Source organism: Natrix helvetica (genome assembly GCF_964273705.1).
Source record: "Natrix helvetica genome assembly, chromosome: 12".
Classification (NCBI taxonomy): Eukaryota; Metazoa; Chordata; class Lepidosauria; order Squamata; family Natricidae; genus Natrix; species Natrix helvetica.
The window spans coordinates 18029898-18056456 of record NC_138556.1 but is presented as its reverse complement, the minus strand read 5'-3'; the positions used below and the strand labels follow the sequence as shown (position 1 = coordinate 18056456).

Here is a 26559-nt window from a genome sequence, read left to right as displayed (position 1 = left end):
CTCCTCCTCCTCCTCCTCCTCCTCCTCCTCCTCCTCCTCCTCCTCCTTCTTTTCCATAAGTATAACACAACTCTTTTAATTCTGAGGAATGGTGGCCATTCTGTTAAACATCTAGACAACCTGGAACAGTGCATGTCGGAATGTAAACAAGATAAAGCAGTCTGTTCGATGCATTTATACAAATTCTCCATCTCAAACACCACCCAGCCCTAACATTCAAAAAGAACCCATTACGTACATTTGCAAAACTCTCAAAATCGCCATACTCCAGTCTCTATTCTGCTTTTAACTTCTAAGCCTACCGTCCTTGGCTTTCTTTCTTGCTAAAAGTGAACCCCCACCCCAAGATTTAGGAGGCCACTTCAGGAGGCCTCGAAACCCAAGATGTGTGAAGGGCAACATTGGCAGGTTTTCCATGTTATAAAAAAACAGGAGGACGCATCTAAGGAACGTCTCGTTATATAGAGAAAAAAACCCAGCTTTGGATCAATTCCAAAACTTTGCTTTCGGTTTTATGCCCATCAAGAGCTGTTTGTCCTGGGGTGGGATGGGAAAGGAAAGGAGGACAACTAAGCGTCTTCTCATCTTCTAAGTCTACAAACAGGTCAGGGTAGAGGTATAAGCCTGAAAGAGGCATGGAGAAGAAGTTGAAGAACCCCAGATGAAAACTGGTGGTGGAATCCATCCGTCACCTCCTGATGGCAGTCCGTTGTTTCCAAGAAACCTTGCCAGTTCCATCAGGGCTTGGGGAGGCTGCCTTTCGTCCCGTTAGCTGTCGCATCTATGAGGGCCCCTTTGCGATAGGGCAGCAGGGATGGGTTGTTGAGAAGGGTGTATGCCAAGCGCCACCGGACCCGGTTCTGTTGGCCCCTTGTTGCTTTGGGCGCTGAATTGACGGTCTTCATGAGTTTAATGCCTGTTGAGGGGAAAAGCGATCATGTTAAAATGGTGGTCTTAGAAGGTTGCATGGGGGTCAGTCTGAAGGCATGCAGAAGAAGCAGGGAATAAGGGATGTGGGTTGATAGGTTTGTTTCGTGCCATCTGATTCCAGACTTAAAAACCTTGTTAAGTTAGAGAAAGAATAGAATAGAATATAATAGAATATGGAATGAGAATAGAATATAATAGAATATGGAATGAGAAAAGAATATGGAATGAGAATAGAATAGAATAGAATATGGAATGAGAATAGAATAGAATATGGAATGAGAGTAGAATAGAATAGAATATGGAATGAGAATAGAATAGAATAGAATATGGAATGAGAATAGAATATGGAATGAGAGTAGAATAGAATATGAAATGAGAGTAGAATAGAACGAGAGTAGAATCTGCTTAGCCAGGAAACTGGCTGAGGAACTCTAGGAGTTGAAATCCACAAGTCTTAAAGTTGCCAAGGCTGGAAACCCCTGACTTTGTCAACTATCCGTCCATTTTTCTCCACCTGCCTATTGCAGCTCCTGGGCTTGGTCCTCAGATGAAGTCTTACCTTCTTCAGCATCTCTGAGCTGGAGGGTCTGCATATTTTGGGCGCCGTGCCAACGGAGAAGCAAGAGGCAAAAGGCTTTCAGTGCTGGGTGGGATTGGCTGACCTCGACTTTCAAATATTGGCAGTAGGTACGGTAGCCTGCAAGAAAGAGATGGAGGGTGGTGACAGACGTGGCATTGTGGCCTCTTGGCCGCTGAGCCCTCCAGCAGCCCAATTAGAGGAGGAGGAGGAGCAGTGGGAGTCAGCAGTGAGAGTCAGCATCAGGGCAACCTGAGAGCTCCGAGGGGGAAGAGGGAATGGAGCTGTCAGAGAGAGAGACAGAGGTGGAGCCTGGGTCGTCTGTCAGCCCTCAGATGGAGAGTCAACAGCCCCCAGGTCTAGAGGTGGCTGAGGAGGAAGAGGAGGAACAGCTGGCTCCAGTGCCTGACACATGAATGTGCAGAAGACAGAGGAGAGGAGAGCAGTGGAAATCTATGAGCCAGTCCTTGGAGTGGAAGAGCCACCGCTACTAGCAAAGCCCCACCCTAGCTCTAGTCCAAACTTCCTGAACTTCAGGTAGGCCCATTTTTTGCCCTCCCCCAGCCTCTGTACATGCCCCACATTTACCTGCATCCAAAAGAGGCCGCTAGGGACTCCTGGGAGGGGTGGGGAGGGGTGGGCAGGGCCAGCCAGGAGTGAGATTTGGGGGTTCTCCAAACTGCACAGAATCTTAGCTAGAGGTTCTCCCAAACCCCTGTGAACTCCCGGCAGCCCTACCCTTGGCCAAACAAATCTACAGAGATTTCATATGACCATCCCAAAGGTACTTTTTCAAGAGGCCACTGGACTTTCTGGTTTTTTTTCTTTGAAGATGTTCAGCTTCTCATCCAAGAAACGTCTTCAGCAGAACTGAAGAAGCTTCTTAGATGAGAAGCGAAACCTCTTCAAAGAATAACAAGAAAGTCCAGTGGCCTCTTCGGGGAGAAAAAGCACCTTTGGGACCACTGAGGGCTGAGAATCTCCCTGGACTTCATACGATGTGCGAATGGAGTGCTTTGCATCATGAACGAAAGGGGAAGGATGGAAGGGGCTGGTTTAGGAGGGCGAGGGGGTCTTGTATTCCTTACCTGGATCAAAGCCTTCCACCCCACAGCTCAGCAGACTCCCATCCAACTGGCAGAAGTGAACAATGTTATAAAGGGCCGAGATGACCATTCTCCAGATTCCTGCCATTAAGCCCAGGAGCACATTGATGGGGAAAAACATGTATGTCACAATATAAAACGCTCGCCTGCATAAAAGGGAAGCAGAGGCGGTCATGAGTGAAGCACACAAACGAACACCGGGACGTACACACAACTCGCTGCAGCAATATTCAAATAAATGTCCCGGGGACCTCAACGCCAACCATGAGGGCTCTCCGTATTGCCTCATTTCTCCTTGCCTGAAACTTTTAAGTGGGTGGAAAGTTGGAGAAGTTGTCACAATATCTGTAGGGTGGACGGAAGAAAATGGGCCAAACCGATCAGATCGGGTTCCAGGAGAGAAAACCTAAAGAAGGAAGAGCCTTCAAATTGATGAGGAAGTAAAGTTTGATTGGCCATTAGAAAGAATTTGTGAAGGTTATGAACCAGGGGTGAAATGTTACCGGTTCGTCCGACCGATGATCAGCATTTCCTACAATCAGCTGTGATGCCCGATTTAGATTAGCTAGAAAGCAGGTGACTCAAGGGGTGGTGGACTGTGTTTGTGGGAAGCGTGCAAAAGATAGACTGATAGTTATCTATCAAGGGTCTTGTAGCAGGGCATGGAGATCATCAGGCCAGGGTCAACCTTGGCGCCATCTTTATTTGGCAACTTCAGGGCTGCTGCAGCAGTGGCTGGGCAAGCTGTGGGAACAGGAGGGAGGAGGTGGAGATAGTGTAGAGGTTGCAATCATAACAACATTCTTTGCCCTGGGAATCAAGGTCATCTCGCCAGCACCTGGGAAGGTGTGACTGGAAGTCAACAGGAGTTGCGACAGTGGCCGGATTGGACCATGTGATGGCCCTGTGGATTGAGGGGAAGGAACGTTGACTTTACTTTGGGTGGGGAAAAGGCGGGGCTTTCAGATTTGGGCTTTCCCCAGCTGTGCCGATAAGACGTCTCTAATAAATTTATACTTTTGTGGAAAATGCCTTCCTCAGAGTTTTGATTCTGTTGGGGGGGGGGTGTTACTTGGAACCTGGACATTAACCCAAATCTGCTACTAAAATGACCAAGCAGCTCCGGGCGTTGGGCGGCCACTGTCTGGGGTCCCGAGCTCCAGTTACATTTCCAGTCTACTGGGTAGCGAGAAGACTCAGGGGAGATGGAGAAGGACAATCAGATGATCTACAATCTCTTTTCCAACTTTTCCTCTTTCTAAGTCTAAAATGCAGCGTAGCTCCAAAAAAAGCTTAGAAGCAAATAAGGGCATTATCTGTTCCTATAAGTGGGCAGATGTTGCCAGTCCAAGTGGTCCATTCTGGACTTTATACTCAAGTGATCCAACATGGGCATCACTGTTGCCTTCTCTTTCATTATTAGATCATCATTCATTGCAGAATTCCAGCCCTGGGTAGGGATGTCAACCAGACGCTCTCCAAAGTTCTTTCCCACTTGGTCTATTCTATGATGGATGGCTTTCAATAATCACCTGTTGGTCAACTCTCTAGGTAGATGGTCCCGATCCAGAAAGTAATACCAGACCAGCAGATTCTGGACAATGAACGAAACAACCAAGGTCAACCAGAAGGGCCTAGGAAAAACAAAACCATCCATCATCCAATGAACAAATGTTCAATTTGACTAAAAGCAACACTTTAGGGGTACAGTAGTGGTTCTAACTATCACATTCAAAGCTAGTGTGATGTTGGGGGAAATGATTGTCATCTAGACTCAACAACTACATAAAGAAACATTAAAGAGATACTGCCAAGCTTGGCATTTTTTAGTTCAGGAAGTATTGTGGTCCACCAGGGGCCTGTGGAGCTGGCAGTGTTGGACAGTGAGGAGGTTGGGGAGGAACATAGGCCAGTCTTGGAGTCTGGGTAAGGCTCGGATGAGGGCTCTGTGTCGGAGGCAGAGAGGGGGCCAGGGCCATCTGGTAATTATGTGCTGCCTCCGGAGTGACATCAGCAAGGCAGAAGAACAGCAGGAGCCTATTCCCAGTGCGCGCATGCGCAGAGCTGCCAGAAGGCAAGAACAGTTAAGACAAAAAGGGCAACTCAGGAGTAAGGCTTAGAGATGATTGGCCCCTCCCATAAGACATAAAAGAGAAGCAAATTTACCTGAGCCTTTGGAGGAAGCAATTAGTTCGTCTAGTTCAGTGGTTCACAACCTGTGGGTCGGGACCCCTTTGGGGGTCAAATGACCCTTCACAGGGGTTGCCTAAGACCATCGGAAAACACATATTTTCGATGGTCTTAGGAACCGAGACACCAATTTTATGGTTGGGAGTCACCACAACATGAGGAACTGTATTAAAGGGTCATTGCATTGGGAACGTTGAGAACCACTGATCTAGTTCGTTCAAGTTCTGAGAAGTCCTGTTTGACTCTGTGCTACGTTTGGCCTTGCAAAACTAATTGGCAATTAGGTCTTTGGCAGCGTTTCAAGGGAGATAAATGTGGGTGGCTTATCAACATTACCCTGAAAGACTGTGGCAACTCGAGCAGACATCTGTTGGAATCTTCACAGACTGTTTGTGAATCATTGCGGACTGCCAAGGATCATAATTCACAGTCGTTAAATAGAAGAGGGTTTTGGGACTAAGATTGTGATTTATGCTTTCTTGGGAAGCCTAGGTCAGAACAGGGAGATAGATGGACATCCATAGGTGGTTTGGAACTCCATCTAAAGTTCATACGGGTCTGGCTGGCAGATGAATCACGTTATACCTTCCGAGCGTGGCTCTGTGGAAGACTTACCACAAATTCACCACAATTTTGAAAAGATGCATGTTGCTGCCGGACTGCAGTGGGATAACTATCAGGAAGGCAAAACACGCGATGCAGAGGAAGAAGACAACGTGTTGGATGAGCAGAGCTGGGACAAAGACAAAAATGCCCCGTGGGTTGCAAGGAAGATCACAGATGGACATCAGTTCTGAACTTGGCACCACCATCACCTCTTCCCAGCTGCACCCTTTCCACACTTATTGCCCAATTATTGCCCAGAAGGTGGAATATAAAGCCAGGGAAATAATAAAGACTCTCTCAAGTCAAATTTGACTCCTGGTGGCCATGAAGACATATCCATGCAGTTTTCTTGGCAATGGTAGGGATGTGGTTTGTCATGGCTTTCTTCTAGGATGTTCTTTTCCACTTACTACTCTTTCCTCCCACTTTGTAAGTTGTGATTAGTGCTCCTCAGTTACCTAGGCAGGCAAAGGATATCTGGAACCCCGTGAATTGCATCCAGCATACGAGGGATTGCTGGGAAGGTTGGAGTTTACAGGAACGATAGAAAACCTTTTCAACAGCCCCTCGGTAGAGACACTGGAGATTAGTCCTGAAACACAGGAAGAACATTTGATCAGGAGGAGGAGAAGCAGGAGGGGGAAGGGGGGAAGAGGAGGAGGAGGAAGAAGAAGACAAAGACGAAGAGGAGGAGGAGGAAGAGGAAGAAAAAGAAGAAGAAGAAGAGGAGGAGGAGGCCAAGGAGAAAGGAGAAGTAGAAGTAGAATTAGAACTGGAGTTTGTAGAGAGGAGGAGGATTGGAACTGAAGGATGCACAGAGGAAGAAGAAGAAGGAGAGGGAGAGGGAGAGGAGGAAGAGAAGTAGAAGAAAAAGAAGAAGAGGGAGAGGAGAAGGAGAAAGGAGGAGGAGGAGGAGGAAGAAGAGGAAGAGGAGAAAGAGGGGGATGAGGAGGAGGAAGAAGAAGAGGAGGAGGAGGAAGGGAAAAAAGAAGAAGAAGAGGAGGAGGAGGAGATGGTTTGGACTCTGAATCCTGGGGAAAGGTCTCACCTGTGGTTTCCCAAGGACTTCATTAACATGCAGAAGGTCACCAGGCAGGAGAGGACCAGGGAAGAGATGAAGCACACTGCAAAACAAGAATGGGCAGAGAGGGATCCAGAAAAAGGCTGCAGGATTCCTAAAAGATTGAAGTTTTTTCCTCAAGATCGAAGAGTCGTGTTTTTCACCAGTGGTGCCAATACGACATTCCCAATAAATTCATACTCTGAGGAAACTCCAGGCCTCCGAGTTTTGAGTTTGTTGGGCCTGTTGCTTGGAACCCTGGCCCTGACTAGGTCATCTCCTCCACACACCTGGTTCGCAGAAGTCTTTATGAGTGCAAACATCAGCAGATCTTTCTGCTGCCTCCCTGTGCGGCTTTTTTCCTAGAATCTGCCTCAACCTTTGACAGTTTCCTGATGACTTTTTTTTTTAAACCATCCCACGCATTTTGGACCTTAAAATTCCAGGAAGTTTTACAGACCGTGAAACATCTCTGAAATAATTCTCTTTACTCCAGGGACTTGTAAAGAATGCCTTGGCTCTCGTGTTTTAAGGCCTGGGTCACTAAAAGCTCCATCTTTCTTAGGAAGAAGCAGGCACTTGTTCAGATTTGCAACATCTGAGCCCGACAGATGTTAAATATTAAGGATGTAGGAAGCCATGATTCAGACCTCTGATTTGAAGGCAGCTGGACTGAGTCACCCGTTCGCTCAAACGGAATGGCAGGATCCAATCGCGGAATCCAATTGCAACAGCCTCAATCTAAATGAATCTTAAGGGGTTTGGGTGCCTTCAAAGAAACTTGGGGAACCAATGGACTCCTCTGCAGGCAGGTGTCCAACTTTTTATAATGACTGAGTCAGATCTCCAGATCAACTTAGTTCAGTTACGTGATCCAAAATGATATTCTGACTCGAACGGATGGACTTGTCAAAGGGAACAGGTGAATCGCCTATTCAGAATAGATCTAGGGTGATCCCTGAAAATGATCCTTTTTAATATGCTACCTTGGTACTCAATGGCTTTGAATTCATCGTATTTGGTACTCAACACATTTTGATGCAAAAGGTTTGCCCCGATACTCATTGTTTGTTTGGTATTCAATGCACAAGCTAGAATTTGTCAGTGTCGGCTGCCTTGTGACTCACTACTGAGTACCAAGGTACCACTGTATGTTTTTTATATTGCTGAGGGAAGTGAGACGATCAAGAATAAGCAAACATTGCCCCATTGCTTGTTGAATTCCTTCTCAAGATTGATCCTTGAATTCCTTCTAAGCAGATGTCACCTTACTCTGCTCTGTTTTGAGTTCCTGGACGTAAGTCTTGCCTTCTGCAAGAACCCTCTTCATTCTAGCTGCAGTTGGCCAAGCACTGAAACGGACAGTCTTGTCCAAGGTTGAAGAAACATACCTTCCAGTGACCAGATGTAGTGCTTAGCTGTTGCCAACTCTTTGTCTCCAGGAATGTTGGCAGGTTTTTCAGAAGGAATTAGACCAAACTGGACAAAGAGCGCAGTCATTTCTTTGGTCATCCCAGCTCTGATGATCTGGATGTTGGGGATGAAGGAAGCGAGTAGAAGAAGGGACACCTGCAAACCAGGAGAAGACAGATGAGGCTGGTACTACCACAGGTTGGGACAGGTTGAGAAGAAACTCTGGTGTACCTTACCTGGTAGACGGCTATCACCGCCATGGCTAGAGAGAGGGCCAACTTCAGAGGGATCTGGAAACCTGCAACCACAAAACCATGGCTAATATATCAAGAAGCATATTCTGATTGGTAGAAGATGAACCCAGGGCCTTTCAAAAATTGGCTAGCTGAATTTTGGATGTTACCAGGATTAGTGGGACTTGAAGTACCACAATCCCAGAGGACAAAATTAGTTCAATACATGAATTGTGTTGAAAAACAGGCCCATAACGAGAGAAGGAGAACAACAAAAGAGATACAGAACGTCTTGGCAACTCCTTGCTCGAGAACACATATGGCCTTCTTGAAGATGTAGAATGTTCTGCAGATCTTTCCAGAACAACCACCAAAATACAGTAGCAGTAAAACAACAACAGCAAGCTACCCCTAAGCCCTTCCAATACCTTCTAAGAACCTACTGAAAAAGAATATATATATTTAAATGCAGTACCTTCTTGGGGTATGTATACAAATGTACCCAGGTAGGACTGGACGCTTGAACGTATACTCCGCTTCACTCCATTGATGCTGAAAGGAGAAGTTCACAAGAGCTGTCATAAATGCAAGGCTGGTCCTCACCAATTCTCCAGTTCTTGGGGGCGGGGGGTGGTGCAGTGGCTCAATGGCTAAGACGCTGAGCTTGTCGATCAGAAAGATGGGCAGTTCGAATCCCTAGCGCCGCGTAACACAGTGAGCTCCCGTGACTTGTCCTAGCTTCTGTCAATCTAGCAGTTCAAAAGCATGTAAAAATGCAAGTAAAAAAATAGGGACCACCTTTGGTGGGAAGGGAACAGCGTTTCGTGCGCCTTCGGCGTTGAGTCATGCCAGCCACATGACCACGGAGACGTCTTCAGATAGCGCTGGCTCTTCGGCTTTGAAACGGAGATGAGCATCGCTCCCAAGAGTTGGGAAGGACTAGCACATATGTGTGAGGAGAACCTTTAGTTCTTGGGGGATCAAATGGGGGTCTCACCTTTTCTTGGGTGTTCTTTTAGTCAGGAGGTGCTTCAAATATTCTTCATAATAGCTACTTCCTGGATCCTTCAAGCAAACAAAGAAGCACTTCAAGATGAGATTCCAATAATTTGGGGGCTTCGCTAAACCCATGAAATCCCTTCCCCTTCTAGATGTTGCCTCATATCTCCCCTCCCTCCCTCGCCTCCATTTTTTTAAAAAAGTAGAACTGCAGTTGAGAATGCTGCTCCCGAAGAATAGCAGATCCATAGAAGAGAATGTTTATATATCAGGGTTGAGTTATGGGGACCTTGGTGCTCGCTGATCTTGGTTGTTTGCTTCCGGACGTTTCATTACCTAACTTGGTATCCTCAGCAGTGTGAGTGAGTGTGGGGTTTGTTTCAGGGGTGGGGTTGAAAATTTTTAGCAACCAGTTCTCTGTCCGGTTGCTGGGTGGGTGTGGCCATGGTGGGTGTGGCCCAGTCGGCTTCCTGCACCATGGTTTGTTTCTTGTTTATATTCAGTAGTTCGCCCTGCAGCCAACACCCAACAACCAATACCCAGATAAGCAGGGATTAACACCAGACAAATAGCCAACCAGAAAACAATACTGTAATTAAGAGAAAACCATATACCCCACCAACACTGAAAGAAGAAGAAGGCATTATATATTAACAGGGAACAAGTCATACTCACTAGCACTGATGAAGTTACCTAGCTGGGTAATGAAACGTTTGCAAGCAAACAACCCTGGTCAGAGAGCACCAAGGATTTAGACTTTGAAGAATAACTTTATTGCCAACTTTAAATGTACACTAATCGCCATACATTAAAATGAAATTCCGTTGCATCAATTTGCTATTCTACCCTAATAAGGTTGCCAAGCTGCCTTTCTTGGCCTTTTCTATCGCATTTGCCCCATGGGGGTGTGGTGGGCTTTTTTAAAAAAGCAATAAATAAAATGAAAGAAATAGGTCTGATTCATGCCACCCCTTTAAAATGTCTCTCATCATCTCCATCTGCTCCGCGAGCCGCGATAACAGTTGCAAAGGTGCTAATTACACGGCTGCGCAGATGCCCGACCACATCTGGTGTGAAAGAAGAAGAAGGAAGGCGCAGTCATTCTGGGAATTGTGAGGAAAAGAGAGAAGACTGGGCACACAATGAAAAAAAATCTCTCTCCCTCCCTCTCTTCCTTCCTTCCTTTGCTCCCTCCCTTCCATCTCCCTCCCTCCCTTCCTCTCTCCCTCCCTCCCTTCCAACTCCCCCCTCCCTCCCATCCATCTTCCTTCCTTCCACCCTTCCTTCCTTTGCTCCCTCCCTTCCATCTCCCTCCCTTCCTTCCTCCCTCCCTTCTCTTCCTCCCTCCCTCCCAACTCCCCCTCTCTCCCTTCTATCTTCCTTCCTTCTATCTTCCTTCCTTCCTTCCTTCCTTCCTTCCTTCCTTCCTTCCTTCCTTCCTTCCTTCTTCCCTCCCTTCCATCTTCCTCCCCGCTCCCTCTCATCTCCATCCCCCCTCCCTTCCTCCCTCTCTTCTCTCTTTCCCCCTCCCTCCCTCCCTTTCATCTCAGGGTTGTATAAATGCTTGGATTTGGTGAATCCCGGAAAACCACATGCAAATGTCCAGGCCAAGGCACCAAAAGCATTCTTCTGACTATTGTTGGTTTGCAAAGCAGGGATTTCTTACACAACAGTCGGAGGGGATTGCGCCAACAGCCTGCTTTAAAAAAAAATACAACTGTACAATAAGACACCAGTTCTCCTCTGAACGAGGGATATTAAGACTCAAATCATCTTGGGCTGAGAAGTTGGGTTGACTTGACACCAATAAATCAATGAGAGGTCTTTGGAGAAAAAAGCAGATTTTTAAAAAAACACCACAGCTCTCTTTCCTACATTTTGATGTATTTCTTACAGGTAGTTTTTGATTTACAACCATCTGTTTAGTGACTATTTGACGTGAAAACCGGTTGTAAGTCAGTATTTTTCAGTGACGTCGTAAGTTTGAATACCTGTATAAAATAATATTTAAGAATGGGGAAACAATCTACTAGATCAGTTGGGGAAAATGAAAGCCAGGGGGGATTCTTTTCTCATTGTGGCTTATTGTCGCCTCCTTTTGAGCTGGAGAGGGCAATATCAAGATAGGTTACCTTCTCGGCCGCCATCTTGGTGCCCCCTTTCAAGCTCTCAACCAGTTTCACGGGGTACCAAAGGCTCAGCATGGCGAGGCACAGAATGATTGGCAGGTAGGAAAGCAGGGAGTAATATCTGTAGATCTGAGAAGAGAGGAGAAGGAAAAAGACAGAATAAACTGGCTACCACTGAGGATCGAAGAGTAGGTGAATTGTATCTCGGTTACAATCCCTCAATAGCTAATATTATGCTGGGGAGTTTCCAGACCCAGGGATTGTGGTTTATGGGCCAAAACTCAATGCATTGGTGAATTTGAAGAGCCAGTTGGTCCCTCTTGCGAAGTCCTCCATAAATTGCTCCGAGGTGCAAAGTCGCAAACAAAGAGAGAGGATTAATTGCTCTCCACCCCTTCTTCAGATCCTCTGGAACTCCGAGGGGGTGTTCTTGGATGCTTTCTTCCTTTTGCCTTTGGAGAGACTCAAAATATGCTTTGGTGCTAATTACAAGCTGTGCATCTAATTGCTTTCTGTCATCCTTCCTGGATGCTGAGAACACACTGTAGTCCTGGGGAAATCCAGAGATTTTGCTACTGAGAATTTGCTCCCTGGTTAGCTCCTTCCTCAGTCTTCTGGGGCAAACCATCACATTTAGCTTGTAGTAGTTGCGTGCTAAAATCTATCTAATGTCAGGCCTGCAACCATCTTTTCTTTTGGATCTTTGGCCTGCCACACTTTCTATTATTCTACTATGCATTTGCTATGGTGGAAAAATGGGATTTTATGGAGTGAGATGCGATGTAGCCATAACAAAATTCTTTCTAGAAAGCCAAGGTCATCTTTTGTCTTTGCACCTCTGCAGCTGACCGGAATTGGATGGGTGGAAGCTGCCTGCATGGCAGTGGAAGATTGGATCACGTGATGGACTTGTGGGTGTGGGGACAAGATCTTGAACTTTCAACTGGGTGGGGAAAACTGGGAAGTTTTCAGATTTGGGTTTCCTCCGATGTGCCAACTTGGCTCTCTTCATAAATTGGAACTTTGCCTCGGACTCTGATTTAATTTTGGATGCTATTTGGAACCCTGACACCTAACTGAGTTAGAGAAACATGAGTGATAAACATCCATGGCAATGGTGGGATTCAGCCAGTTCGCACCTATTCGGGAGAACCAGTTGTTAACTTTCTAAGCAGTTCGGAGAACAGGGTGTTGGAAGAAATGTCTCCCCCCCCCTCCACTTTACAGGGCTAATCCTGTAAGGAAGGAAACATTTTGGTGTTGTTTTTAGCCTAATCTTTGTTGCCTTGCTTACAGAAACTGCCTCGTCAGTTAACCCTGATTACATTGTCACAGCTAAGCTAAGCGCCCATCGACAAGAGTGATATTGAGTTGGCCACACCCACACAGTCACATGACCACTGAGCCCCGCCTACCCAGCTGGTCATTTGGGCAGAGAATGGGTTGTTAAATTATTTGAATCCCACCACTGATCCATGGGCCTTCTGAAGCACCACTATTAAAAAACTGTATGCAACTGTGGCCCCAGACCAGTCTCTCCCAACTCTAAGGATGGCCCTCAGACCTTCTCTAGAAGTTGTGCCCAGGATGTCCTTCTGAATATAATAAAGGCAGAAATGGTTTTACTTGGGGAGTTACTATTAATTGTCTTCAAATTAATATATTTTGATTCTTTGGCCCAACCACCTTTATTAAAAATCCAAAATTGGAGTCCCAAACATCTCCAGAACCTTGATATATCCTATGGGCAGAAAGTCTCCAGAACTATTCCTTTAGTTGGCTCCTGCCCAGTTTCTCCCCATCAGCCACTGCCTTCTCTCTCTCTTTACCTTGGATGACTGAGGACATTCCACCTTCTGCCAGATGTACAGTACACAGTGACACCAGGACAGAAGGCAGCCCAGTAGGTATCCAACTCTGTGTCGGACAGTAGCGCATGCCAGTAAGGGATAGTAGAAGGCAGGGTAATAGATCAAAGCCAGCATCTTCCAGTACTCTGGAGAAGGAGATCAAAGAGAAGAGAAGGACCAACATTAAGAGCCCAAGTATTTATGCCGAACAGTGCTCCTCAAACTACCGCTCGCTGAAGCCATTAATCTGGCCCGCATGGGACCACGAGGCTGCCCCACCAACATCGCCCCGCCTACCCACCTTCTGGAGGCTTCGGGAGGCCAAAAAAGGGCCCATTTTTGGCCTCCCTGGCAGAGAGAGACACACACAGAGAGAGAGAGAGAGCAATAGAGAGAGAGATAGGGATAGATAGATAGATAGATAGATAGATAGATAGAGTAGGTAGATTAAAATAGAATAGAATAGAATAGAATAGATAGATAGATAGATAGATAGATAGATAGATAGATAGATAAATAATAGATAGATAGCTAGATAGATAGATAGATAGATAGATAGATAGATAGATAGATAGATAGATAGATAGATAGATAGGTTTCTTTCTCTCTGGGAGGAAGGAAGATACAAGCTTGCTTTGATCCCTTGAGCGATTTCTAATGTTCTTCTGAAGAATGAGGATGATATGCTGGATTAGACACAGCTCTTAACCCCAACCCTTAATTATGATATGTCTAGGAAGCAGCTGATCTCATCCCCATATCACAAGGACCAGAATGGCTGCTGTAGAAAGGGAGATATTATAGGTCAGGTGGACCTATTTTGTTCTCCATATTCTTTCTTTAAAAAGGTAAAGGTTCCCCTCGCACATATGTGCTAGTCGTTCCCAACTCTAGGGGGCGGTGCTCATCTCCATTTCAAAGCTGAAGAACCAGCGCTGTCCGAAGATGTCTCCGTGGTCACATGGCCAGCATGACTCAATGCCAAAGGCACATGGAATGCTGTTCCCTTCCCACCAAAGGCGGTCCCTATTTTTCTACTTGGGTTTTTACAAGCTTTCGAACTGCTAGGTTGGCAGAAGCTGTGACAAGTAGTGGGAGCTCACTCCGTTATGCAGGACTAGGGATTCAAACCGTCGAACTGCCGACCTTTCTGTTCGACAAGCTCAGCGTCTTAGCCACTGAGCCACCAAGTCCCACTTTCTTTACAGAATGATTAATTCGATGTGCCTTGCACTGCCTTCCAAAAATTTAACCGTCCACTTTTAAAAAAGAAGATTATGGTCCTTATTTTCTATCCACTTTGGGTGCTATTGACCTCTCCCCAAATTCTTAGCCAACGAAAGTAACTTGAAAGATGGAGGAAGATGCTACTTGAGAAAAGGCCCCCATCTTCATATCAATAAATCTTTTACCTCGATTCTGTACTGAAGAGTTGGAGAGGAAAGGCAGGGGGTCCTTATCCAATAACAGCACGCACAACGAAGAGAAGAGGATGCCAAAGACTGCAATGGCCAAGCCTCTGTTCTGTGTTTCTTCCAAGAAATTCATAGGGCTGGGAAAGCCGACAAATCGAATGCCAGAGAGGGAGAATAAACAAAAAAAAAAAAAAAAGAAAACAAAAAAAAATTAGTTCTACCAATGGAATGTCTCTGCCGGAAAGCTTTGAAGATAATAAGCTCTAAAGTTGCAAGCCCCCCTCCTCCCCCCCTCAAGGTGAAGCGTTCCCCACCCAGCACAAACGAGTTAGTACCTCAATAGTCCAGGTACTCCATTCCAAAAATCCGGGTAGAGTTTCTTCCTTTTCACCAACAGCGAGAGGATCAAGAGTATAACTAGCTGGAAAACAAGATTCCTTGTGTTTACACACAGCCGGATTCCTTACACAAATGAAGTTATCCCTCTGTTCTTAGTTATGAAAATGAAGATAAAATAAAAAACAAAGACAAAATAAATTGCATTTCTAAAGTCCTCTTTCTAATGACCCAGACTTTTATTATCTATCTATCTATCTATCTATCTATCTATCTATCTATCTATCTATCTATCTATCTATCTATCTATCTATCTATCATCTATCTATCTAGTCTGTCCGTCCGTCCGTCCACTCACCCACCCACCCACCCATCCATCCATCCATCCATCCATCCATCCATCCATCCATCCATCCATCTATCTATCTATCTATCTATCTAGTCTGTCTGTCCGTCCTTCCGTCCGTCCGTCCATCCATCCACCCACCCACCCTTGATTCCATTTCAATTATCGATTCTTCTACAACCGCCACCCCCACGGGGCCAAGAGCATTTTTAAATATAAAATGGTTTTATGCCAAGCCGAGTATTTTGGATTGGGCCACCTGCCACACGGCATGTAAGGATTTTGCAGTGTTTTAAAACACAGTCCCAAACTTTCTCCAAACTGTAAGCCGTATCTGTCCACACTCCCTTTCCAGCAGCTGAACATTTCAGCAGCTGTCAACATGGGATATTAAATGAGGGGAGGGAGGGTAACCCCACAATTTCACTACGCGTAAAACATTGGCAGCATTTCTTTTCAGCTGCTCACGGTGGGGAGATAGTTGTTATGGCAACACAAAGAAAGACTGCCAAAGAAACCTTGAGCAGCCAAAGTTGGGGGAAGAAATGCTAAACCGTTCACTCTTGCACGATCTGGGCTTAGCCTACTTCACAGGGCTGTTGTGAGGATTAAAAACAAGGAAGGGAGGGGGTGATGGTTGAAGTCAAAAAGAGTCCAAAATGTCTTAGTCAGAAAAATGGAATAAAACTGGACTGTCACCTTGACTTATGTTAGAAAAGATTAAAAGTTTAGAGCTGGTTTATATTTGGATAAAAAGCGAGGAACTCACTTTGAAAAATATTGTCTTCCTTCCTCCCTCCCTCCCTCCCTCCATCCATCCATCCATCTTTCTTCCTTTCCTTCCCTTCCCTTTCCTTTCTGCTTTCCTTTCTATTTTCCTTTCCTTTCCCTCCCTTCCTTCATCCTTCCTTCCCTCCCTTTCCTCTCCTGCCTTCTTTTTTTCCTTTCCTTTCTCCTTTCCTTTTCCTTCTTTCCTTCTTTATTTCCTTACTTCTTTCCTCCCTCCCTCCCTCCCTTCCCTCTCCCTCCTTCTTTTTTCCTTTCTTTTCCTTTCTCCTTTCCTTCCTTCCTTCCCTCCCTCCCTCCCTTCTGAATGTGGTTTCTTATGTCCTTAAAATAATACTTTCTTTAGACTCACTGAACAGAGTAAAGTCCCGGTGAGATGTAATTTATGTGCTTGGCTAAATAATCCGGGTAGATATTTGCAATAGTATGCAATGAACTGTCTCTTTCCGTGTTTCTCAACCTGGGCAGCTTGAGGAGGTGTGGATTTCCATTTACAGAATTCCCCCTGGCTGGCTGGGGAATTTTGGGAATTGAAGTCCACACCCCTTCAAGTCATCAAGGTTGAGAAATTTCATGGATCGTAGATCACCGATTTCAATCAGCTTTAGAAATGTTGCATAAGATATTTTGGATACCATTCCTCTCCATAACTCCCGTATCCTCTTACCCCTTCGTGAAGTGGCCGGCGGAGGCTAAAGTCTCACTTGCAACCTTCTTTTTTTTCTAAAATACTTACAGAAACCGGAGCCATGCTGCAGTGATAGAGATCAAAGGGGACAGTCAGTTGACAATCGGGGATACTGTTGGAAGCCATGCTGCAAGAAAGCATCAAAGGCGCATTTTAAAAGCGCATCTGTTTCACACAACAACATTTTGAGAGCTGTCAATTCTAAACCCTGCAATTCTGCATTTGACAACAATGCCTTAGGACAAAAAACAAAACAAAACCCCAATCACGTTTACCTTCTTTCATTCTATCCAAGTTGTTGTGACATGCCAGTGGCCAGGGGAGCTGGCAGAAGATTCGGACAGTGAGGAGGGTTGAGGAGGAACCTGGGCCAGTCCTGGAGTCTGGGGAAGGCTCGGACGAGGGCTCTGTGTCGGAGGCAGAGAGGGGGCCAGAGCCGTCTGACAGTTATCAGCTGCCTTCAGAGTCAGACATCAGTGAGGCAGACGAACAGCTGGAGCCTGTTCCCAGTGTGCGCATGATGAAAGGAACAGCTAAAGAACGGGGGCCGACTTGGGAGTAAGGCCACAGGTGGAGGATGCATGGCCCCTCCCAGAGGAAATAAAAGAGGAGCGAAAGGGGAGTGGAGTTTGCAGAAGACCATTAGTTCCCTTCATTGGTTCATGACTCTCCGAGACTCCTTGCCAGGTTTTGCAGAGATCGGCCTGGCAGCTCTCCAAGCCAGATAAGGTCTGTGACTATAAATCCTCCCTTGAAAGACTTTGGTGGAGGTGAAGGAGAAGAATTCACAGTCAATTAATAAAAGTGGTTTTTGTCAGAGTTTGCTTCATGCTGTCGGGAAGCCTCGGTCAGAACACACGTACAGAAAATAAACGTTTTCATTTTCTAGAGATTATTTTTTTAGTTACCATACTGAAACTAACTCAATAGTTTAAAATAGTGGCTTTAAAGTAGATGTTAGATGCCTCACGGAAAGCATAGAAAATTAAAAGGAATAATTTTAGCAACCAAAAGCAACCCCCAAGCCCACAAGCCAAAAAGCTTGACTGGGAACAGAGATTAAGAGCTGCTAATATGTGTCATGCGGTTGGTTGGATTTACGAAGATGGAGCAGCATGGAAATGGAATTGAAGGTGGCTTATTAAACTGAATCCAAACAAGCAACAAATTTTCTAACACAGGAGTGCTTTTGTGGCACTGTGGAAATGGGAAATGGGCTTTAGAGGGTTTGAAATCTCTTTCCCCTCCCTGTTAAAATCCAGCAAAAACTATGTTCCGGAGGACACAGGTTGTTAGTTTATCAGCCTGGTGAGAACATAGCCCTAACCCTAACCCTAACCCTAACCCTAACCCTTTGTATGACTTTCCAACAAGAGTCGAAAGCTTGTGAGTAGACCAAGCTTGAATCTGGATAAAGTTACAAAGGAAGCTTTCTGAATTAAAAAGATTGACTTTTTGTAAAATCAGGAGGGAAATAGTTCCTTTTTGCAGCCTGGCGTTCCCTCTCAAGAGATTGGGACAGATTTTCTGAAGTATTTGGGAAGTACCTCAAGGGGAAATCTCTAAGGGTAGTAGGAGTTGAAAAGGAACTCTGGGGAACCAATGGCCATGTGAACATGAAACAACAGATTTGAATTATGAGGAAGAGGGTTGGGTTGGAACCAGGAACAATCCTTAATGGACAGAGTCATCCGATGACAGGACAAATAGCCTTGAGATAGTGTGAGAATTTAAACAGGGGTGAGATCGTCATTTGTTATATGGGAATGTTATAAGAATGGATTCCTGTAAAAGGTGACATCGATATTTCTCAACGCCAGCAATGATGAGATCGGCGATGGGGCGGCGAAGACTTCAATCCCCAGAATTCTCCTGCGGATTGGTTGGAGAATTCTGGGGACTGAAATCCCCCCACCCCCAATCTCAATATTGAAGTTGAGAAACATTGGGGTAGGTATCCTCAAAATAACTCCCATTTTTTGCATTCTAGGATTCTGTGAGAAATGAATTAATAGCAGTGGATCAGTGGTAGGACTCAATTTTTTTTACTACTAGTTCTGTGGGCGTGGCTTGGTGGGCATGGCCGGGGAAGTATACTGCAAAATGTCCATTCCCTCCCCCTTCCAAATCAGCTGGGACTTGGGAGGCAGAGAATAGATGGGGGCGGGGCCAGCCAGAGGTGGTATTTGCAGGTTCTCCGAACTACTCAAAATTTCTGCTACCAGTTCTGCAGAACTGGTCAGAACCTGCTGAATACCACCTCTGCAGTGGATGCAAACCAACAAAAAAATAGGAAAGCTTCAAAGCTTCCTCTGTGTTTTGTGAATAATGTTTCAATTCAGTCTTTGGCTGCTTATGCAGCATTAATCCTACCGGTACTTCAGGGCAGAATTAGTGAGTTATGTTAGAAATGCGGATATTTAATCCCATCCAAGGGCTAACTGCTGGACTAATTACGGATAGAGTCAAGTCTCTCTCTCTCCCTCACCTCCCCCACTTTAAATCTATGGATTTTTTGGGGAAGCTCACACAGTATTAACCATGAAACAGTTGTCGCTCGATTTCCGTAAATACGAGATACATTTTCCTAACGGCTAGCAAACCCAGCGAGACCCTCCTACCAGTTTTCTGAAAAATAGGTAAAGCTTTACCTCGCACATATGTGCTAGTTGTTCCCGACTCTAGGGGGCAGTGCTCATCTCCGTTTCAAAGCCGAAGAGCCAGCACTGTCCGAAGACATCTCTGGGGTCATGTGGCCAGCATGACTCAATACCAAAGGCGCATAGAACGCTGTTCCCTTCCCACCAAAGGTGGTTCCTATTTTTCTACCTGCATTTTTTACGTGCTTTCGAACGGCTAGGTTGGCAGAAGCTGGGACAAGTAAGGGGAGCTCACTCCGTTACGCGGCGCTAGGGATTCGGACTGCCGAACTGCTGACCTTTCTGATCGACAAGCTCAGCGTCTTAGCCACTGAGCCACCTTTCTGAAAAATACTTCTAAACAACGTGACACCCCCCCCATCCCACTTGCAAATGTCAAACTTGGTTTCAAATAGTGTTCAACATTGCACACAAACATTTCCAAGCCCAGAATGATTTTTTAAAAAGAGTATTTGGGACATTGGTAAGTAAACCCTTTGTCGAGTGGAAGTTTTAGCAACAACCTTAAGGTCTAGATCAGGGGTGTCCAAACTTGGGAACTTTAAGACTTGTGGACTTCAACTCCCAGAATTCCCCAGCCTGAAGTCCACAAGTCTTAAAGTTCCCAAGTTTGGACACCCCTGGTCTAGATAGTAAAGCAATGCAAGGATGAAACCTGAGAACTAAGTAGCATTTATACTCACTCGTTGGAGTTTCCCATTGGTTCGTATAAGTACCAATTATCTTCGTCAGCGAAGTTGCCGGTGAGGTCCAATTCATCGCTTAGGAGCTCTTGGGAAGACATTGTTTCTGTTTTCTTTAATTTCCCAGGCAATCAAATCTAAAGAATATCTTTTTTTAAAAAAAGAAAGAAAGAAAGAAAAGAAAACCAGATATTTTCTGAGCTGGAGACCCAATCCTTTCCAAAATATGTCCTGTTACTATAGCTTTAGTGGTCAAATTAAAAAAAAAATAAACTAGCAAGCTTTTTGGTCTTTCATACAAGCCACTCGGCTTCCTTCTGTCATTTAAGCTGCTTTTTTCCTTTTTTTTTTAATCCCACAGAAGTTTATCCAAAGTAACTTCACCCTGTTGCAGCATTACACGAGAACAAAGGAGGGGCCGAGGTTGGGGGTTAGCAAAAAGAAAAAGAAAAGAAAAGAAAAAACAACAACTCAGACCTCACTACACACACAAAAAAAAACCCTAAGATTCGTCAGTTAAGGCTGTTCCCAGAACAAGTAGATGAAATAAACTGCATTTATTTAACTTGGTTTCTCCCCAAAGCCTAAGGGGATGAAAAGCATTTGGAAAAGCATTTTTGCTCTTTACACCTATTTGAACGGATGCTCCCTTTTTAAAATTTCTTTTTGCTATAGATAAATAAATCAATCCAAGGGGAATATTTAGAAATAAAAGCTTGATTTTCCCCCAACCAATGGTTTGGTCTGTTCCCCCCCCCCCCCACCCTCTCCTTTCTTGATACTTTCAAAAGCACCATTGTTTAAACTGGAGAATCTGTGTAGCAAAATATTAAACATTTATATTACTTTGGGCTTAAGAAAACTCTACTATGGACCCAATATTTAACTATAAAATTAATAGGCTGATCATCTGGCTACTCCTATTTGACAGGGGTTTTAGTCATAGACTAAAGGAGAACGTTGTAGAAAATTTCTTGAGCTTTTTGCAGAAAAGTTGAGGTGTTAATGTATGGAATACATATAAAACTGGCATTTTCATAGGTTAAGCAACATTGCCCCAAAGTTAGCTGGTTGAATAAATGGCAACTAGTGGCAATGCACTACAAACTAAATATAAACCACATGATGACTTAATCAAGGGATGCGGTGGCTCAGTGGCTAAGATGCTGAGCTTGTCGATCAGAAAGGTCGGCAGTTCGGCGGTTCGAATCCCTAGCACCGCGTAACGGAGTGAGCTCCCGTGACTTGTCCCAGCTTCTGCCAACCTAGCAGTTCGAAAGCACGTAAAAAGTACAAGTAGAAAAATAGGGACCACCTTTGGTGGGAAGGGAAGTGCATTCCGTGCGCTTTTGGCGTTGAGTCATGCTGGCCACATGACTACGGAGACGTCTTCGGACAGCGCTGGCTCTTCGCCAACACTGCGCTAGAGGATGGCATAGAGATGCCGTCTCCCAATTTATTCGGCTAGTCCTAGGAGACACAGGGATCCCGACAGAAATTGTAGACCCCAAGCCAAGATGAAAGACAGAACACACAACCAAGAGGAGAAGACTTGCGCTGCGTTGCAGCCTGGCGTTCCAGCTCCACCTCAGCTTCACCCTAAACCTGATCTCTTTGCTCCTCTGCCTGACCTCCGCCGGAGGAAAGGCGAAGCTTTGATGGGGAGACAGCAAAGGGAGAGATTGATGGCTGCAATAAATATTATTCATGTCTCCCTCTTTATCACTCCCTGGGGAATGCTTTTGCCGCTCGCCCAAATAAATAGAGCAGGAGAGGGAATTGGGAAGGTCGAGGGAAGATGGGAGAATGGAGAATTGAGCAGCGTAGGGCATGTGGCTTTTAATCAAAATGATAAGAGATCGGTTTCCGGAACAGCTGTGGAATTTGTTGAGTGGGAGGTGATTTCACCCGGTTGAGCTCCGCTCGGAGTTGCAAGAAGGATTAGGGGTGACGTGATGGCAGTCTTTCAGGATTTGAAGGGCTGCCCCAAAGAAGAGGGAGTCAAGCTATTCTCCAAAGCACCAGAGGGCAGGACGAGAACCAATGGATGGAAACTAAGCAAGGAGAGGAGCAACCTAGAACTAAGGAGAAACTTCCTGACAGTGAGGACAATTAACCAGTGGAACAGGTTGCCACCAGAAGTTGTAGGTGCTTCATCACTGGAGGTTTTTAAGACGAGACTGGACAGTCACTCGTCTGAAATGGTATAGGGTGTCCTCTTGTGCAGGGGGTTGGACTAGAAGACCTCCAAGGCCCCTTCCAACTCTCTTATTCTGTTAAAGGGGAGAGATGTTTTCTTCCTCAGACAGCCCTGCCCTGCCGTTTGCAAAGCAACTTTGCACCGGGAAGTTTCCTTATGGCCCTTCAACCGCCCTTTGCTTCATCCCAGCAGGGTTACTACGGGCCAGAGCTGTTTGTACAGGTGTCAACTCACAGCAGTTGCAAATGGGTGAGGGATTGCAGCAGGCCGATCTCCGCCAATTCCACCAGCATCAGAGTTCAAACGAAAGAGGCCGATTGTTATCTTCTGCTTCCAAGCCTTTTATTGTTCGACATTCCTTCCCCACCTGGCTAATTCGGGGAGAACTATCAACAAACAATGTTTAAGAGGTGAAAGGAAAGAAGTCGAAGAAGATAAAAGTACAGGCCTGAAGAAAAGGTCAAAATAGACCCACAATCTGAGTTGGCTAATCGTGCAAAGTTGTAATGTCAATGCTTGCTTATAGCCCTTAGACTTATATGCCGCTTCACAGGGTTTCACAGCCCTCTCTAAGCGTTTTACAGAGTCAACCTCTTGACCCCAACAATCTGGGTCCGCATTTTACCAACCTCGGAAGGATGGAAGGCTGAGTCAACCTTGAGCCGGTCAGGATCAAACTGCTGGCAGTGGTCAGAATCAGCTTGCAATACTGCATTCTAACCACTGTTAGAAACACCAAAGAAGGAAGGAAGGAAGGAAGGAAGGAAGGAAGGAAGGAAGATACCAATAGCACTTAAGACCTATATACCACTTTACAGTGCTTTTACAGCCCTCTCTAAGTGGTTTACAGAGTCAGCCTCTTTCTCCCAACAATCTGGGTCCTCCTTTTACCCACCTCGGAAGGATGGAAGGCTGAGTCAAGCTTGAGCCAGTTAGGATTGAACTGCTGGCAGTGAGCAGAGTTATCCTACAATGCTGCATTGCAACCACTGGGAGGAAGGGAAGGAAGGAAGGAAGGAAGGAAGGAAGGAAGGAAGGAAGGAAGGAAGGAAGGAAAATAGCAATAGGGCTTATATACTGCTCCACAGTCCTTTACAGCCCTCTCTAAGCAGTTTGCAGAGTCAGCATATTGTCCTCAAAACTTTGGGTCCTCATTTTACTGACTTTGGAAAGACAGAAGGCTGAGTCAACCTTGAACACGATCCAGTGTTGGGGCATTCACAACTTCTGGAGGCAACTTCTGTTCCACTGATTAACTGTTCTAACTGTCAGGAAGTTTCTCCTCAGTTCTAAGTTGCTTCTCTCCTTGATTAGTTTCCACCCATTGCTTCTTGTTCTGCCCTCTGGTGCCTTGGAGAATAGTTTGACTCCCTCTTCTTTGGGGCAGCCCCTGAGATATTGGAAGACTGCTATCATGTCTCCCCTGGTCCTTCTTTTCATTAAACTAGATCTACCCAAATCCTGCAGCCATTCTTCATATGTACTTAACAACCATGTTACTAACTTAACAAAGGCAATGATTCACTGAACAACAGGGGCAAGAAAAGTCGTAACATGGAGCAGGCTCGCCGAACGAATGTCTCCGCTTAGCAACACAAATTTTGGGAGCGCCATTGGAGGAGCCGTAACCCGAGGGCTACTGTAGTCTCAGCCAGAGGTTGTTTTTTTTAAAGAGTTTAACAAAGCCGCAGTCATCACAAGTGTAATTCGATCGGGAGGGAAAGGAAAGGCTCAGGAAGCGTGAGGTTGGCCCATGGGGGCAGGGAAGAAGTACGGGACCTAGGCAAATCTCGCAAAACAACCAGCCAAGATTCAAGGTTTCTTTTTGGAGAGGCGACGCTCAAACCGTCAATCTCGGGTCTCCTCGATCCAATGGCAAACTTTGGATTGAGCCTGGCACCTGGCCCTGACTTCCATTTATCATTTCTTAAAAGAGCTATGAAAAAAATCTCAATCAATTTGCAGAGTTTCAGAGCCAAGATGGATGTGTGTGTGTGTGTGTGTGTGTGTGTGTGTTTAAAAGACTCCCCCCCGCCCCGCCCCCTGTATAATTCACTTCCAACCAGGGAGCCAATGTGACCTGGAGGGGGCCGTAAATTGTCCTTTTTATTAGAAAGGAAAAGCCATCAACGCCATGTCACAATTAGATGCCTCGTTTGCCGTGAAATCAGGGTGATTAAGGGTTTTTTTTAAATTTATTTTTATAATGCCTCTTGATGAAATCCCTTTTTCACCTCCTCTGTTGTAAGCCCAGCTTTCCTGGGCCCTTGCAAAGCATTTATTTTTTAAAACAATCCCACCGAGACAACAATGCAGGCTAAGCAAAAAAGAAAAGTATAGAATGGCATAGTATAAAATGAAAGGAAACAAAGCATCCTTTTTTCCCAACTGCTTGTAGATTTAACATAAGCACCTCTATTAAAGGGAGAGAAATAGGCTGCGAGTTGACAAGGTAAGGACTCTCTCGTGATAATCTTTTTTTTTTTTAAGAACACAGACTTGGTGGGAGGAGGGAGAGAAAAAAAAAGCCCACACCATACAATTGCCACCTTTCTTCTTGTTAAGAACTGCGTTGCTAAGAAAACCTTGGGAGGGAGAACATATTATCCTTGATTGATTGATTTCCCAATAAGAAGAAGAAGAAAAAAAGAAAGACCTTCTCATTAAGAACTCGAAATGGTTTTTTCCCATCGAATTCACAAAGGAAAACATTCTAATTTTTAATTCTAATAGAGGAGGAGAGAGAAAAAAATACATGTTTCTTTTACCATTTGGCTCACCTCAAATAACGTCTTTTCCCTTTAGAAATTTTCTTTTCGGGCAAAAAAAAAAACCCCAAGCTCAACCATGGCATGGTTTGGTCAAGGTTGCGGTCGTTCTTTAAGAATTCGTATTTTTTTTTTCTCCCCAAAAGGGAACTTGTTCAGCAATTAGCAGGGCCAAAGGTTTATTGGCATAGAAAACGCAACAAGAGAGGAAGAAGGAAGCTTGGAAAAGTAGAACATTACCTTGAGCCGGGTAAGATTTCCAAAGCTTGAGCAGGCTGGCCTCCAGACAGACATCCAAATCCAAACCCCAACTTCTCCACGACAGGTAGACACACACACACAAATTCATTCAAACTCTGCACGTTGTCCAAAGAGACAAGCCACCCCCAAGCGTCAGATTCTGGTCTTTTTCTTGGACAATTGTACCAATGGCCTCCAGACACCCAGGGGGAGAGATCCCTGCTGAGATGCTCTCCCAAGACTTAATGGTCTAGGGGTGAGAAAGCCACTTTGAAAATCCCAGCTGTCCCCGGGACTTCCTGAAATCCAATTGGAAAATTCCAGAGGTGACCCAGCAGTTGGAACTTAAAGGTAAAGTTGAACTCACAGTAGAGAGAGGAGAGTTTCTTCGTCTCGTCCCGAGGAACTTTAGCCCCTCTACGGTTAAGAGGGATTGGCTTGGGGCCAGCCTGGGGCTCAGAAATTGAAAACAACCCGCCTGGCGGGAAGGGAGGAGGGGGGGATTTATCTAGCTCAGTGTTGAACCTCAGCCAAATGGAAGGTTTAGCCCCCCCCTCCCCTCCTCAAGACTTCTCACCTCTTCTTCAATCCCAGAACATGTATTTATTTTATTTAGTTTGTCGAACATGTACGAGATAACAGGTATAAGCATAAGCATGGATGTGAACACAGGAAATGGGTACCAATCAGGGGTGAAATCCAGCAGGTTCTCACAGGTCCTGGAGAACCGGTAGCGGAAACTTTGAGTAGTTCAGAGAACCGGTAGCGGAAACTTTGAGCAAATGCCACCTCTGGCTTGCCCCAGAGTGGGGAGAGAATGAAGATTTTGCAGTCCTTCCCCTGGAGTGGGGAAGGAATGGGAATTTTGCAGTATCCTTCCCCTGTCACATCCACCAAGCTACACCCACAGAACCGGTAGTAAAAAACACTGAATTTCACTACTGGTACGAATAATGGGGAAAGTAGGACAGGGACGGTGGGCACACTGGTGCGTTTAGGCACGTCCCCTTTACGGACCTCTTAGGAATGGGGTGAGGTCCACGGTAGACAGTTTGAGGTTGAAGCTGTGGGAGTTTGAGGATGTAACAACAGAGTCAAGTAGAGCATTCCAGGCGTTGACCACTCTGTTGCTGAAGTCGTATTTTCTGCAATCGAGTTTGGAGCCGTTTACCTCGAGTTTGTATCTATTGTTTTCCTGTGTATTATTGCGGTTGAAGCTGAAGAAATCATTGACAGATAGATAGGACGTTGTAGCATCTCAAAAAACAACAACATCTCAAAGTTGGACTTTGAGAAGCTTTGCTAGAAAGCTTCAGCCTCCCAATTCTCCTCTTCCGTTGAAGT

The 26559-nt window shown here is 45.4% G+C and overlaps 2 protein-coding genes across 13 annotated transcripts in view; one reads left to right on the top strand and one right to left on the bottom strand.

Annotated features, from left to right (window-relative positions):
• Positions 1–40: 40 nt before the first annotated feature.
• On the bottom strand, positions 41–25683 carry STRA6 (signaling receptor and transporter of retinol STRA6). Of its 8 annotated transcripts, XM_081964627.1 has the most exons (19): positions 25583–25683; positions 25216–25329; positions 20008–20155; positions 16713–16791; positions 14844–14929; positions 14506–14645; positions 13073–13239; positions 11247–11372; positions 9113–9180; positions 8591–8667; positions 8119–8180; positions 7861–8038; positions 6458–6533; positions 5868–6001; positions 5419–5536; positions 4146–4247; positions 2596–2759; positions 1490–1627; positions 43–916 (listed from the first exon to the last, which is right to left on the bottom strand). In XM_081964627.1, exons 3-19 carry the CDS (start codon positions 20106–20108, stop codon positions 738–740), a joined length of 1995 nt encoding a protein of 664 aa, XP_081820753.1. In that variant the 5' UTR covers positions 20109–20155; positions 25216–25329; positions 25583–25683; the 3' UTR covers positions 43–737. The 8 variants fall into 8 exon arrangements, with proteins under 8 accessions (XP_081820752.1, XP_081820758.1, XP_081820756.1 ...); XM_081964632.1 differs by lacking the exons at positions 25216–25329; positions 25583–25683 and adding an exon at positions 24988–25007 and having other exon boundaries at positions 42–916; XM_081964630.1 differs by lacking the exons at positions 25216–25329; positions 25583–25683 and adding an exon at positions 22442–22565 and having other exon boundaries at positions 42–916.
• Positions 23848–26559, top strand: part of CCDC33 (coiled-coil domain containing 33) — an 86942-nt gene continuing 84230 nt past the window's right edge. Inside the window, exon 1 of one of the 5 annotated variants that reach the window (XM_081964623.1) lies at positions 23848–23864. Coding sequence is in view for 1 of the 5 variants with exons in the window: in XM_081964619.1 (XP_081820745.1) it covers positions 25060–25225 (166 nt within the window). In the remaining 4 variants the exon portion in view is untranslated. Of the gene's footprint in view, positions 23865–24300; positions 24380–24412; positions 24660–25037; positions 25226–25463; positions 25567–26559 lie in introns of those variants that run through there. The other 4 variants (XM_081964621.1, XM_081964622.1, XM_081964619.1 and 1 more) reach the window with 4 other exon arrangements.

What these genes read in the sequence shown, in the direction of transcription:
- STRA6 (XM_081964626.1), bottom strand. Translation starts at nt 21,716, where the DNA reads ATGAATAATATTTATTGCAGCCATCAATCTCTCCCTTTGCTGTCTCCC. An exon ending in AGGTTTAGGGTGAAGCTGAG is followed by an intron (nt 16,792 to 21,594) that starts GTGGAGCTGGAA and finishes GCTTTCTTGCAG; the next exon opens with CATGGCTTCCAACAGTATCC. An exon ending in TGTATACATACCCCAAGAAG is followed by an intron (nt 8,181 to 8,590) that starts GTACTGCATTTA and finishes TTGTGGTTGCAG; the next exon opens with GTTTCCAGATCCCTCTGAAG.